Source organism: Sorex araneus, chromosome 7 (genome assembly GCF_027595985.1).
Source record: "Sorex araneus isolate mSorAra2 chromosome 7, mSorAra2.pri, whole genome shotgun sequence".
Taxonomy (NCBI): Eukaryota; Metazoa; Chordata; class Mammalia; order Eulipotyphla; family Soricidae; genus Sorex; species Sorex araneus.
Window position 1 is genome coordinate 58,573,961 of NC_073308.1, and position 14,127 is coordinate 58,588,087.

A 14,127-nucleotide genomic window follows, 5' to 3' on the forward strand; every position below is an offset into this window, starting at 1 on the left:
TTACTTCTTAAACTAAAGATTTCAAGGAAACCAAATGGATATAGGAAAGCTCTGAGCAGCAAGGCCAAATGGATAACTAGACATGTCACAATCTGGCCACCTACCAGACGCCCAATTTAAATTTGGAATTATTGTTTCTATGTAATATTTCACTCCCTCACCCCGCCCCCATTGTTCTGCTGGAGATTTACAAGCCATGAAGAATTATTAGCCTTTCTGAGGACACTTTCTTAACCTTTTGTGCCAATGAATTCCAACAGCATGCAGAGACTGTGTGCACTGGATACTATAGTTTGAAGTTACAAACTGTGCTATTAGCTCTCAATTCTCAGTCCAACCACCCCCAAACAAATGCATTTTCTAATTTGCTGCTGTGGATATCTGTGACTGACTGAAGTTGAGTATGTCATAAAAGGATGAACCACTTAACATAATCTGACCCATGTTTTAGTTTGGGCCATGTACCAATCAACCATTACGGAGAAAGACCCAGATAGACACACAAATACATGGCATGTGGAAAGGTGTTTCTAAAAGACTGCATGCTAAAAATGATAAAGGACTTCTTTCTTCTGGGGTCTGTCTCCAACAGTCAAACATGTGTGTGCGGGATCGCAGGTTCCATCTGCTCCTTTAGAACCAACTGGCTTTATTGTGCTGACTTTGTGTTCTTATCTAATGGCAATAAATTCCCACCAGAGCGAAACACCAGCTTAGCTGGTGACCCCTGCCATTCAAATCCAACAATGGAGCCCCGTTTCTGCGCTGCTGTCCATGAATGGCCTTGAGATTTCGCTGTTTCCATTCAGGATCTCCTAATGTGAGCAATTAGGAGATGCTTCATTTCAAGAGTCCTATCCGCATTTGCAACACATCAGTGAGTAATAAACTCCTGAGGCCCCAGAGGCAAGAAAACTAGGAAGAAAGGGAGAGGAAAGAAAATGTATCTGGCAGAACTTTTTGCATAGAAAAGATGCTCCAAAAAAAAAAAAAAACCCAGTTTCCTAATAAAGTGTACAAAGTAGACTCCATGCCCATACTGTGCAGGACTTTCCATTAAAAAAAATGTTTTTATTGAATCACTGTGAACTACAAAGTTATTCATGATTGGGGTTTTAATGTACAATGTTCCAACACCAATGCCTTCACCAGTATCCACTTCCCTCCACCGAGGTCCCCAGTTTCTGCCTCTAAGGCAGGTACCTTTTTCTTTTTCTTTCCTCCTCTTAGGCACGATGGTTCACAGTCCTGTTACTGACACAGCATGGTGCATATCACTTTGCTCCCTATCAGCACCCCAGCCTGGTCCAGAGTGACAGTCCCTTCTCTCTCTGTCTGGTGGTCTCTTCCTGCCCTCTCCCACTTCCTCCCCAGCGGCTTTCCATTTGTTGACCCCCCCAACACTAGGGCTGCGTGTGTGAGACCTCAAGCTGGAAGCAAAAGGCTGTGGGAAAGAGACAGCTCTAAACAGCCACACAATTTCCTTCCCGAAGGCCCAGGCCGGGGAGTGGCCACGGGCGTTTTGATTGAGTTGTCCGGTGTTTGGTCTCTGATTCTCAAGCAGAAGCGGCCCAGGGCTGCGACTCAGACACGCCTCCGTGCCCACCAGGTCTGACTCCAGATCTAAGGGCCTGTTTTTTATTCCACTGCTAAGGGAGCTGGCGGCGAGCAGCAACGTTCTCCCCCAAGCCTCCGGTCCCTGCGGCGAGGGCACAGCACAGGAGGGAGCTGGGGAGCCGCAGGACAGGCCTGTGCTGTGTAGGTGTCGCGTCATTGGAGGTGACTTTAGTCTCTCTCAGCAGAGCTCCACAAGTGTCCGTGCGTCTTCAGCCTTTCTCCGGGAGCCGCACCCGGAACACATAGACCTGGAGGGATGGAGGCCAGAGAGAGAGTACAAGTGGCATTTGCCTTGCACGCAACCTACCCGGGTTCCAACCCCAGCATCCTGTGTGGTACCCCGCGCGACTCCAGATGTGACCACCGAGTGCAGAGCCAGGACATCACCGGGGGTGACCAAAACAAACAAACAAATAAAGGGGTGTGGGGGCTCACCTGAGCAAGCAGAGAGTTCACAGACCTGCCCGGGGACAGGGAGGACCCCAAGCCTAGAGACCAGGGATGACTCTTGACTTGGCACCAGGGAACTTTCACCCTAGACAACTCCAACAGGGCATAAGCTCCGCGCCTCCTCCTGGGCCCGCCGTCGGCCAGCTCACGCTTCCAGGCAAAAGGGGGTCGCCTGGTCGGGCATCGATCGCGGCCCGGGCTGGACTATCGGGCTCAGGGCAGGAGTTTGGACACTCTAGAGATCTCCTCACCCGCCTGGCCTGGGCTTCCCCGCGTCTCGTGTCTGCTTAGTCTGCTCAGCTCGGGACTGGCTCCCGGGACACCTGAACGCGCACGCCTGGCTCGGCTGCGGGCAGACGGTTCACCTTTCAACTCGACACTTCATTTTCCTAAACTGAGCCCCTAAGGCTCTCGCGTGGCAGAACAGGGCGTCCTACTCTGAGATCCGCGCGTCTGCACCCCCCGGGGATGGGGGAGCGGGGCGAGGAGCCCGCGGCCAGGACGGGGCCGTACCCAGCCTGCGCGCATCTGCCCCCAAGGAGCTTCGAGTCCACCGTGCGCTCGGGTGCTAGCGCGGGTACGGGCGGGACCAGACGCGAAGGAACGGGACGGGGTCTCCCCATCCCTCCAGCAGCCCCCCTCCCCACCACCCCGAGAAAAGTCATCCTCGTGGTCACCGTGGAAATGGGAACGGTCTTAGAGCCTCGACAACGCAAAGGCTGCGGTGGCGCGCTCAGAGGGCCAGTCCGTTTGGGGGGATGGCGCCCCCAGGTGGTTGCGGCGGATGGCACGGAGAGCTGCGCGGGCCGGCGCGTCGCTCCCCCAGCCAAAGGGGCTGGTGGGCAGAGGACAGCAGAGAGACCAAGCGATCAGAGACCTCCAGCACTAAGTGTCCCCAAAGCCCGTCCCGGCCGCCGTAACTCTCCAGCGCCAGTGCGGGGCGGCCAGCAGCTGCCCCTCCCACCTAACGCTTTGTGAGCACTCCCGGTTACTTAACCGCTCCGTGCCTCAGTTTCCTCGTTCCCGCTTATGTGCAAAATGATCGTGATCGCCTCCACCCGCGGGTGGCAGTGAGGATTTCGACACAGGCGGTGGCCCTCTGCCGGCCGCTGCAGCCTCTCGGTGCGCTGCGGGCCGCCTCCCCTCGCGATGCCTCCCGCGCTAGCTGCGGGCCTGTCCTGGAGAATCGCTTTAATCCCGGGACTCAGAAATCGCTGTGGTCGTGCACCTCAGGTGCATTTCCATCGGCGACTCGGAAAACCGAGCTTCAGAACTTACGGGAAGGCTCGGAGCAGCGGTGACCCTCAAATTCGAGCAGCCAGGCCGCCGCGCGTGCGGGATTTTGCGGACCCACATAGCACACGTGTCGCCCTCCCCTTGCCGGCCTGCGCGCCCTCGGGGAAAGGAGAGTCGGTGCGCCGGATGGTGACGCCCGACTCACTGGAGGGAGTGGGGCGCCCCGTACCCCCGGTTCCCCGCCGAGACTGAGCGGCGCAAGGGTCTAGGATAGGGGGCGGCCGTGAGCTCGGAGACCCCTTCCACAGGGCAGGGTCTCAAGACTGGAGCCTGAGCCTCCCGCCTGCCCCAAACTCCTCTGGCTCCTGAGGGTTTCACCGAGCATTTGTGGCGGGGTTGGAGGAACCCTCCGTGATGCCCGAGTCTCATCAGTGCTTGGACAACAGGAAACCCGGGAGCCGGAAAGCGGGCCCGAGTCCAACGCACGATCGTCCGGGTTCTGCCCGCCTGCAACAATGTGCACGGGGCACAGAGGGATGGGGGCGAAAGCCAACCCACCGTCCATGGGCCGCGCCCTTTAAGCAGGTGGCCAGAGGAGGGGACGCATCACCCCTCAGCCAGGTGGCAGTTTCCCTTGCTGGAAAGAACCGGGGCTAAACGGGCCGGGGAGGCGGCAGAGATAAGCACATTGGCTGCTTCTCGGTTTGGAGAAGCACAAGTCTTTGGCGGGTGTTGGAACAGTGCAAGGGATCGAGAAGTCCCGCGGGTCCGAGGACGCGGGGAGTCCCGGCTGCGGACCTGCATCTGCGGGTGCAAGTGGCCGGTGGAGGCGCACAGGGCTCCCCCAACCTCGGCGTTGGGCACCCGCGTCCTGCTCGCTCCGCTCTTCATTCCCTTCGCCACGCGCAGGCTGTGTTCAGCCCGTGATGCGCCTGTCGTGGGGTCCGGCGCGTGGCGGGGGAGGGGGCGGGGCGCGACCCCAGGTGGCGCGAGGTTGGGCTGCGGGCACCCGAACCAGGCCGGCCCGGGAGGGGACCCTGGGCTTGCCGCTGCGGCTCCTCGGCGCCCCCTGGCGGCCTGCGGGGCGGTGTGCGCTCCGGAAACCGTATCCCGGGGTCTCCGCGCCCCCGCTGGCAGCTTCCGTGGCGGGAGGGCTCGGACTGCCTCAAACCGCCCGAATGGCTTCGGGCTCCGTAAACCCCGTGTTGAGACGATCCCCAGGGGAGGTTGGAGGTGTCCCCTCAGCACCCCGGGCGCGAGTCCAAGCGCTCGCAGAGCTGGGCTGCTCGATTGTATCCTGAATGCAGACGCACGATGCTTACAGCTCCTCCACCCAGTGTGTGTGCTCCCGCTAGGGTTTCACCCCCAAACGACGCTGGGGTGCTCCAGTTCAACGCATGGTGCCTGGGGTCGCCCCTCCCCTTATCTGCTCAACACCCCCATCCAAGAGGGAAAATGGGGCTTCCAGGGCCCCAGATGCTTGAGGGCCAGGAAGGGATAGGAGACAACACACGGGGTGGGCTTGGACCCCCGACACACACACACACGGGATCCCCCAGGCTCTGGGCAGTGTGACCACAAACAACAGGCCAGAGACGCTGCGCGGCCGTCGCAGGGTCGGGAAGGAGGTAGCGGGGGCAGCTGTCCACCGCGGCGCGGGAGAGCGGGAAGTAATAACAATGCGCCGCCTTACATATGAAAGAACCGGCGGGCTCGCTCTCGGGGGTCTGCACCGCCTCCCCGACAGGAAGGCTGGGGTCGGGGGGAGGGCTAACGCGAAGTGCTTCTAGAGAAGATTCAGGCGGCTAGAGGAAAGGAAACCCCCCACCCCCAGCCCCCTCCTTCTATGGGCACCCGGAGCCCGGATTACAGCAGTGAATTGACTAGTGGTCGGGCCTGGGGGCGCAGGGTCGACCCTTCCCCGCCCCCCCCCCAGCTCCAGGAGAGCAACGGAAGCCCGCGCGGCCTCTAACTATCCGCCCCCCCACACACACACACACACACACACACACACCGCTTACGCAGCGCCCTACCCGCAATCAAGCAAATGCCTCTGCCAAGGCCGCACACCGGCCTCTGGCCCTGCCCCCACAGTGTCTCTCGGACCCTGGTGCCGCCTCTCCCGGGCCAAGATGACCCCCCGTGGACGGTCGCTGGCACCAGAAATGGTAGCGGTAGGAGGTGCCCAGCCGAGCCCCCGGCCCGGGCAAGGGCCTGTGTGCGTCCCCGGGCCTACAAGCCTTCGATCATCGAGACGCGCACTGGCTTTCCCACCAAAAGAATAGCCACAGCGCTGCAGGGCTCTGCCTCTTTCCCTGGTGAAAGACTTGCGCCCTTCCGACTCGGTCCTTCTGGGTTTTTTTTTTTTTTTTTTGGACTGGGCCAGGCCAGGAGCTGTGGCTGGAGATTCTTAGAGGCGTCCGGGCGTCCGGCGGGCGTGCGGGAAGGACCGTGGCACAGAAGAGCCGAAGGGCTGCGGGCCCGCGTCTCCAGGGCGTGCAGTTCTGGCCTGCAGCCCAGCCCGCCGCGCACAAACTTCAGGTTTTGGAGGGATCCCGCCAGGCCCGGCGCGGTCCTGGGGTGGGGGGCGGGGGCGGAGCGCGTTCGGGCCCGGAGCTGGCTCGCTCCCCACCCCACCCCCCACCCCCAAATTTTGCAGCCTGAGCTCTGCACGCTCACTGTCGGGGCGACCACCCCCCTCCACCCCCGCACACACAGGTTGGTTTCTGGGTTTGCACTCTGGGTGAAGCCATGCCAGAGAACGCGCTCGACGGTTTCTAAAAAGTGAAGGGGGGGGTGGGGGGGAACAGAATTTCCTTCCAGGGAGCTCGAAGGGCACTCTCAACGGAAAACCAGACCTGGAGCGCAGTGACCAAGCCTCCTCGGATTTCTCCCCGCTGGCTCCTCCCTTGGCCCCCTCCTCCACCTCCAGATTTGCATAAAAAAGGCCAAGGAAACTCTGGCTGGGCCCCAGCCGCGTTTCTCTGCGCTCCCCCGGGTCGGAGCCCCCCAGAGCTGCGTACGGGCTTTGCGGAGCCGAAGGCGCGTCGACCGCTCCGCGTTCCCGGCGCCCAGCGTCTCGGCCTCCCCAGCCCCGCGGCCCCGCGCGTCGGCAGCCCGGAGCCGAGCGAGCGGGCCCGGGACGAGCTCGGGCCCCAGCTGTCCCCCCTCCCCCTCGCTGCCCCGGCTCCCTCTGCCCACCCCCCCGGGGGTCGCGCGCCCACGATGCCGCAGGGTCCCGGCTCGCTGCTGCTGCTCGTCCTCGCCTCGCACTGCTGCCTGGGCTCGGCACGCGGGCTCTTCTTCGGCCAGCCCGACTTCTCGTACAAGCGCAGCAACTGCAAGCCCATCCCCGCCAACCTGCAGCTGTGCCACGGCATCGAGTACCAGAACATGCGGCTGCCCAACCTGCTGGGCCACGAGACCATGAAGGAGGTGCTGGAGCAGGCGGGCGCCTGGATCCCGCTGGTCATGAAGCAGTGCCACCCGGACACCAAGAAGTTCCTGTGCTCGCTCTTCGCCCCCGTGTGCCTCGACGACCTGGACGAGACCATTCAGCCGTGCCACTCGCTCTGCGTCCAGGTGAAGGACCGCTGCGCCCCGGTCATGTCCGCCTTCGGCTTCCCCTGGCCCGACATGCTCGAGTGCGACCGCTTCCCCCAGGACAACGACCTCTGCATCCCGCTCGCCAGCGGCGACCATCTCCTGCCGGCCACCGAGGAAGGTGAGCCTCGGTCCCTCCCCTTGCCCGGGTCCGTCCACGCGACGAATCGAGAGACGCACACGCACACGCGCGTCTCCCGTCCTTGCAGTTGATCTTTCCTGGGTGGCGTGGTTTGTTGTTGTTTTTTTTATATAGAAAAAAAATTCTGCGAAGGAGAAAGGCAGAGCTTGAAACGCACTTTTTCCCTGTAGATGTGCAGTGGTTGGAGATGCTAGTGGGGAGCAGCGATCTCGAGGGGATGAGGGGGGCTGGAGAGGGCGGCGGGAGATGGGAGTGAACTCTCTAGCCCGAGCCGCGTGCTGCTTGCCCTGCCGGAACCGAATTCTGCTCCTGGGGTCAGGCTTCTAGGTACCTGGAACATTCCCTTACCAGCAGCGTAACCCAAACGCACGTCTTTGAAGGAACTTTTGTTCTTTGCCTGTTTCACTTGAGGAAGACGAGCGGCTCGGGCTGTGTTGGAAATTGAATATTGGGTTGTGGCCGCTCTGGTGTCTCGAAGACAGACCCTAAAGGGAATCCCCGGGAAGGATTTTTTTTTTTTCTGTCACTAAGCTTCTTTCTATCTCAGGAGTGGTTTTAATTAACTGGAGAAAATCATGCAAACGAGAGTTCCCCACGTTTTTAGAAAACAGAGAAGTTCCTGTGCAAAAACCATCAAAGCAATGAAAACCTCATGGGCTCTTGATACTCTTCCTGAAAGGAAAACATAGACAATGTGCCTTGAGCTGATTTCAGTCTCCAGGGGATGGAAAGGGGCTTCCTAATCCCTTTGGGGGCCCCAGCAACCTCTCTCTTCCATCCCTAATTGTTTTCCTACAGCCATCATTAGTTAAAGAAAATGCAAAGTTCCTTAGCAATCTTTCCTGGCAGGCGCAGTGAGTTTGCAATCATCTTATTGGTTAGATTTCTAATTTATTGCAAATGTTTGGCATATTTCAAACATTTGTCCAACATGTACCACAGACCAACCAGTACAGGTCAGTAACATTTTATATACATTCCCAGCGCTCCTAATTGGAACTGTTTCATTTTGTTTGGGTGAGAGGAGGAGTTAAGAGCAGTTTTATGTGTGTGGCTTTTGTTTTTTCTTTTCTTTCCAGTATCAGCATCAACATGACACCCATTTCTCCAGAAAGTCATTGCCCTATTCAGAGTTCAGTTCCTGTTCAAAATACTCTGAACTTTTCTAATTTGGTCAAAAACTCTAATAGAATGCATCACTTATTGGGTTTTTTCCCTCTTTTCCTGCAAACATTTCCATTGTATTTGAATGAAAATCCACACATGTCTACATGGGAGAAAGGGACCTACGTTTCCTTTCTATCTTTTTTCCCAAAAGTCACAGACCTTTTAGGAGAGTCTTTTCATGAGTTGTGCCATCAAGGTGCACATTTCCAGGTTTGTATTAAACTCAGCTCCAGCTAGCTTCAAGAAAAGCTTTGGGTTTGTTTGCCTGGTGGGTATTTTGATTTTCTGTTTGTTATTTAAGAGTTGGAAACAGTAGCGGGGGAGGGGAAGAGCCTGTCCCAGAAATAAAGGTAACCTTCGGGGACCAGAGCTATAGTATAGCAGGTAGGACATTTGTCTTGCATATGGCCAACCCAGGTCCCATCCCTGACATCCCAAATGGTCCCTAAGCACCACAACGTTCGAGTGTTGCCAGCGTGGCCCAAAAACAAAAGCACAAACGTAATAAATAAAGGTAACCTTGAAAGAAATAAGGAAAGGCCAGACTTGGGAGGACAAGTGAGATGGGCAGACCTATTGGAGCTGCCCGTTAGAGTAGCGACTCCTAGCTGGGAGGGTGCCAGGTGTGAACCCACGATGCCCCCCTCTCCTGGTGCAAAACGGAAGCTATTTTGAAATGACACCCCCGCAAAAGCCTGCAGGCTTCAGGCTACTCGGCTGTCCTATGGCAGAGAAGAGGCTTTGGTCACCGTGTATGGTTACCAGTTCTCCAAAATCCTTCGGGGAAAGTCTTCTGGAACTTTTTTGCAGAGAGAGAGAAAGGTCTGCTTTTTCAGAGACTCCTTGTCCTGGGTCTAGAGGAGAAGAGCTCAAAAGCCAAAACTTGCCCCAGATGACTGGCTCCAACTGCTCTGTGCTTTAGTGTTTGTCATTTGTCCTAAGAGCGGGGGTTGGGGTTATGCTCGTCAACAAAATTAGGAAAACAGGATGAGTGCCATAGAAATAAGTTTCCTTCTCTAAAGGAGGCAGGCACTGGGCCTTACAGGCAGTGGCTGTGCTTGTCTGGAAAAGTTCCCTTGGGTTGTTTACAAACACCACCTGTTTCCTTTTCGAGCAAACTGAACTAATGTTTCGCATTTCTAGCTCCGAAGGTATGCGAAGCCTGCAAAAATAAAAATGAGGATGACAACGACATAATGGAAACACTTTGTAAAAATGACTTTGGTAAGTTATTCGCCAATTATAGCGACCAAAATTCCATATTCGAGCATGTTCTAGATCAGTAGGCACAAGCTTTCCCCGTGAGGCCCCGAGTTCTGTCCCTAGCGCCAGGTGCTCTGCCCACTCTGCCAGGTGTGGCCGCCACAAAACATCACAAAACTGAAAGACCTTAAGGGACTAATCCCTAACTTGTTTATTAAATTGGGGTGGAAGGAAAGACCCATACCCTCTTCCCTACGATGCTTCATTTATTCTACCTCATTTCTTCCCTCTCACCATTAAGTTTTGAGTTGGAACTTTACAGGTGAGCTCAATATTCTGTGAGATGATCCTTAGTCAAATGACAAATTCAGACTTGCAATGGGTACTTTTATTTTTCCCACTTTGGCTTTTTTTTTTCTTGCAATGAGCATAAATTCCGGGCCATTTTCTTAGCTCCAGCTGACCACAAAACTTTACTCTAATACCAAGTAGGAATGCTGGGACCTTGATTCATACCCCAACATGAGTGACTATCCAAGGTACTGGGCAGTTATTGGGATGCATAGAGGAGCTCATAAATTTTAAAAGAGAAAAAAAAAAAGGACACAGAATTTACTTTGGCAGGATACACAAAAGATGCTCTGGTGATAAAGTACTTGAGGATAATAAACACTGTGTGGTTTCCTTGATCCCAGAGAATTTAAGCCACTGCCCTGCAGGAGAATTATAAAAGGAAAGGGCATTGGAGGTTATCCACAGAGGATGCCATTGGCACCTCATCTACTCTGCCCTCGGCCCCTAGATCCAGGCCATTATTTCACATCTGGCGCTGGGCATGACCAAGTGCTTCACCCAGACGTCTGAGCCACTCTTGTTTCATCATATTCCAAGAGCAGGCCCCTTTGGCTTGCTTTGAAAAGTGGGTGCCCTTTCAAAACATTGCAACTTGAGGAATAAACTTGCTGGTAAGGTGCCCTGCTCTTTCAAGCAATAATGAAATACTATATTTCTATTCACCCTGGGAAGTACTGGTGATAGTAATCAGTCCTTCAGCCCTGCTGAAGGATACCTTCCTAGCTATCCACAGGCCCATGCAGGTCCCTGAAATTCTGAGATGAGACCCAGCCTATCTCTGCTCCTCACACCTGCCCTCCCCGGCTCTTCCAGAAAGAGGATGGGGTTTGCCTTAGACTGGTTCCACAGCATCATAGCCCAAGCTTTAGGGAAAGCATTACAATGCCAGGGCTAGAGCGATAGCATAGCAGGTAGGGCCCTTGCCCTGCACACAGCCGACCCGGGTTCGATTTCTCTGCCCCTCTTGGAGAGCCCGGCAAGCTACCGAGAGTATCCAGCTCGCACAGCAGAGCCTGGCAAGCTACCCATGGCATATTCGATATGCCAAAAACAGTAACAACAAGTCTCACAATGGAGATGTTACTGGTGCCCGCTCAAGCAAATCGATGAGCAACGGGATGACAGTGACAGTGGTTATATTGATAAGAAAGATGGGGGAGATAACAAGGAGAAAGACTATATCCTATGCTCAGTAAAAGCCTCCCATGCAATGTAAATCTAAATTCAAATATATCCAGTCCTCAAGGGAGTTAGGGGTCAAGAGCATTGATAGTGACCATCCTAAATCTCCAAAGATGTTCCCCCCCCAAAAAAATAAAACTGCTACAAGATTAAATTAAGGGCAACAGAGCAAAATAGTATTGTAATGAACTGTATATAATATATCAATTTCTTCTGGCAGCTTAAGCACCAGATCTTCTTCCCCGACTTCCATGGGGGGAATAAAAAGGAAAATCTTGTTTCTAGCATGGAGATCCAAACAGCTGAATTTAGAGGAGATACACACACACACACACACACACACACACACACACACACACACACATTGCCTGCTTGCTTTATAACTTAACCTTTTCTAAGAATGCTCTTTTGAAACCTGTACACCCCCAAAAAGGTGTGTGTTCTATGGTGCCTCTGTCCTTTGGGGACAATCTGATCTCTCTAGTTCGAACCATCCATGAAGGTGTTACACACTTCACTGTGCACTCTGCCTTTCGGGGCCAGTAGAAAATCCCTCCTAGTCACGGAGAGGGTGCTGATTGAAAAAAGAGGTGCAGAATGGCCTGCCTCAGGGGGTCTGCCTACCGGGAGGTCAGATCCTCTCATCACCTCTGCCTTCTCCGACATGCTGAATCCCCGTTCACCACTTCCATGGCAGGAAAGAAACCACAGGACTTCAGTTGCTTATATCAGGCCCTATCTCTAAATCTAGGGGGGATGTGGCTTAATGTTCCCTCCATGGAAATATTTTATCTGTAGAAAGGAGAGCAATAAATCTCCTTGATGGAGTGTGATGGTGTTTTTAATCCAGGGAGCTCAAGAATGTCTGCCCTGTCATTGTCATCCCATTGCTCATCGATTTGTTCGAGCGGGCACCAGTAACGTCTCTCAGTGTGACACTTATTGTTACTGTTTTTGGCATATCCAGTTCGCCACGGGTAGCTTGCCGGGCTCTCTGAGAGAGGCGGAGAAATCGAACAGGGGTCTGCCGCATGAAAGGCGAACGCCCTACCACTGTGCTATCGCTCCAGCCCCAAGAATGTCTGCCCTGAGCAGGTGAAATCTCAGTGTGCTCCATGTGCTATGGGGGATGCTCCCAGTTCCCCACCCCATCTGCAGAGACCATAGAAGCATGAGACCTTTCCATGTCTGGTTTCATGACATAAGTTCCAACAATTCTGAGAATCCAGTACCATGGTTCATATGTTTAACAGACAAAACCATGGATAGCCAAATTACAGCATCCTTGATTTATCAGATACAGTTTCAGTCATTCCATGGTAAACCAGCAAATTTATTCTCAGCCCAATTCCCTTTTTTGAGATAGAAAGTATGTGGGGGTGGGAGTGGTGTGGTAGTGTACATACATGCATGAGAGGAAGGACCCCCCCCCCAAAGTAGTTGCACAAACACAACTCTTTCTCTGTTACTAATTTAAATAATGCATGATACTCCCCAAAGCCAGGAAATCACACTCACACATCACCTATACTGAACCATTGTTAATGGCACCAAGGGTTTTAGGACACGTTTGGGCAAGTCAGTGTTTCAGCCAGGACAGGGGACTGGCTGTTGCCTCGAGGGAAGGCAGATGTGGAGCTGGAGTTTGAGGTCTAGACCCAGCCAAAGCCGAGGCTTACTGGATGATGGCACTTAGGTCACCACACTGCTCTGCGTTTGACTCCGGTCACAGATCCGAACTGGATGAACTCTTCCAACTTAAAGCTGTCCTTTCCCTGCCTTCAGAGTGTCCTGAAATTTAATTCCCAAATGTATATTTGTAGGGTTTTTCTTTTCTCCAGCATACTGCTCATGACTATAAAAAGTGTCTTTTATAGTAAACCACTTACTTTGGAGCTTAGCATTCTAATGAGTCTACATATCCATTTTGGAAGCGGTGCATATATGATCTGTAATCATCTTGGCCTTGGACAGGCAAATAATAGCATATGAGGATGAGGTCTTCAGAAAAACACTTTTACAGCTAAACATGTTGTACTCTTAAAAAGAGTCTTGGCTGTTTTTTTTTTCTTCCTAGTTACTTTACCAAATCAAATGCAGCTGTAAGATCAATTCTCCTTCCCTGTAGTCTGTTCTTTAGAAAACAATGATTGTGTGATATAATTTCCTTACAGGTTTGTCCAAAAACCTCTCCGATGTAATAAATTGAGTTTAAAGTTTATGGCCACAGAGGGATCAAGTTTCGCCCGAGAGTCAGGCATTTCTTTTCCTGCTGAAGTTTCACAAACCACATGCAACCTACACAGAAACACCAGGGTGAGGAAGGAGAGTTAATTGAGTTCCACAGAAGAGCATTTTGAAAGGAAGGCTGATCAGGAACAAAGTGCCCGCAGACTCCTAGGGTCTATAGAAATGGGGCCATCTGCCGCCCCCAGCCCACACCCCTTTGATAGCCCCATCAACCAAAGGGAGCTCTTATTTCCTCCCCAGGCCAAGCCCCCAACTCTGTTCCCACTCCCCAATACATGCACATGCACGTGCCCACGCACACACGCACACACACACACACAGTGGGTTGGAGTGAGGAAGGCATCCAGTCTACACTGTATTCCCTCCTTGACTACTGTGACTCTGTCCCCTTGGTCTTTGCAGCACTGAAAATAAAAGTGAAGGAGATCACCTACATCAACAGAGATACCAAGATCATCCTGGAGACCAAGAGCAAGACCATCTACAAGCTGAACGGCGTGTCTGAAAGGGACCTGAAGAAATCGGTGCTGTGGCTTAAAGACAGCTTGCAGTGCACCTGCGAGGAGATGAATGACATCAACGCCCCCTACCTGGTCATGGGACAGAAGCTGGGCGGGGAGCTGGTGATCACCTCGGTGAAGCGGTGGCAGAAGGGGCAAAGAGAGTTCAAGCGAATCTCCCGAAGCATCCGCAAACTGCAGTGCTAGTCCTGCACACGCGTGCTGGTGGCGGCCACTCCCCACAGGCCCGCTCTGAGCCGCTGACCACTGCGCCCCCCAGGGCTGGGCTCTCCACAGCACAGTCCCTGCAGATCCACCCGTGCTGCCCTTTGCACATTTGCACCTCCAGCATATCCGGAGCAGTAAGGCCCCAGGAGGTCTCAGATATGGAGAGCTGTTTTCATACACACACACACACACACA

General features: G+C 54.0%; 1 protein-coding gene across 1 annotated transcript; it reads left to right on the forward strand.

Annotated features, from left to right (window-relative positions):
* Positions 1–6,528: 6,528 nt before the first annotated feature.
* Positions 6,529–13,911, forward strand: SFRP2 (secreted frizzled related protein 2). Its single transcript, XM_004606171.2, has 3 exons — positions 6,529–7,027; positions 9,359–9,439; positions 13,607–13,911. The coding sequence occupies exons 1-3, from the start codon at positions 6,529–6,531 to the stop codon at positions 13,909–13,911; spliced, it is 885 nt and encodes a 294-aa protein (XP_004606228.1).
* Positions 13,912–14,127: the final 216 nt, after the last annotated feature.

Bases quoted from the DNA above. Each gene is read 5' to 3' on its own strand.
- SFRP2 (XM_004606171.2), top strand. From the start codon at position 6,529: ATGCCGCAGGGTCCCGGCTCGCTGCTGCTGCTCGTCCTCGCCTCGCAC. The intron at 7,028-9,358 runs GTGAGCCTCGGT...TCGCATTTCTAG, and splicing joins CCTGCCGGCCACCGAGGAAG to CTCCGAAGGTATGCGAAGCC. The intron at 9,440-13,606 runs GTAAGTTATTCG...TGGTCTTTGCAG, and splicing joins ACTTTGTAAAAATGACTTTG to CACTGAAAATAAAAGTGAAG.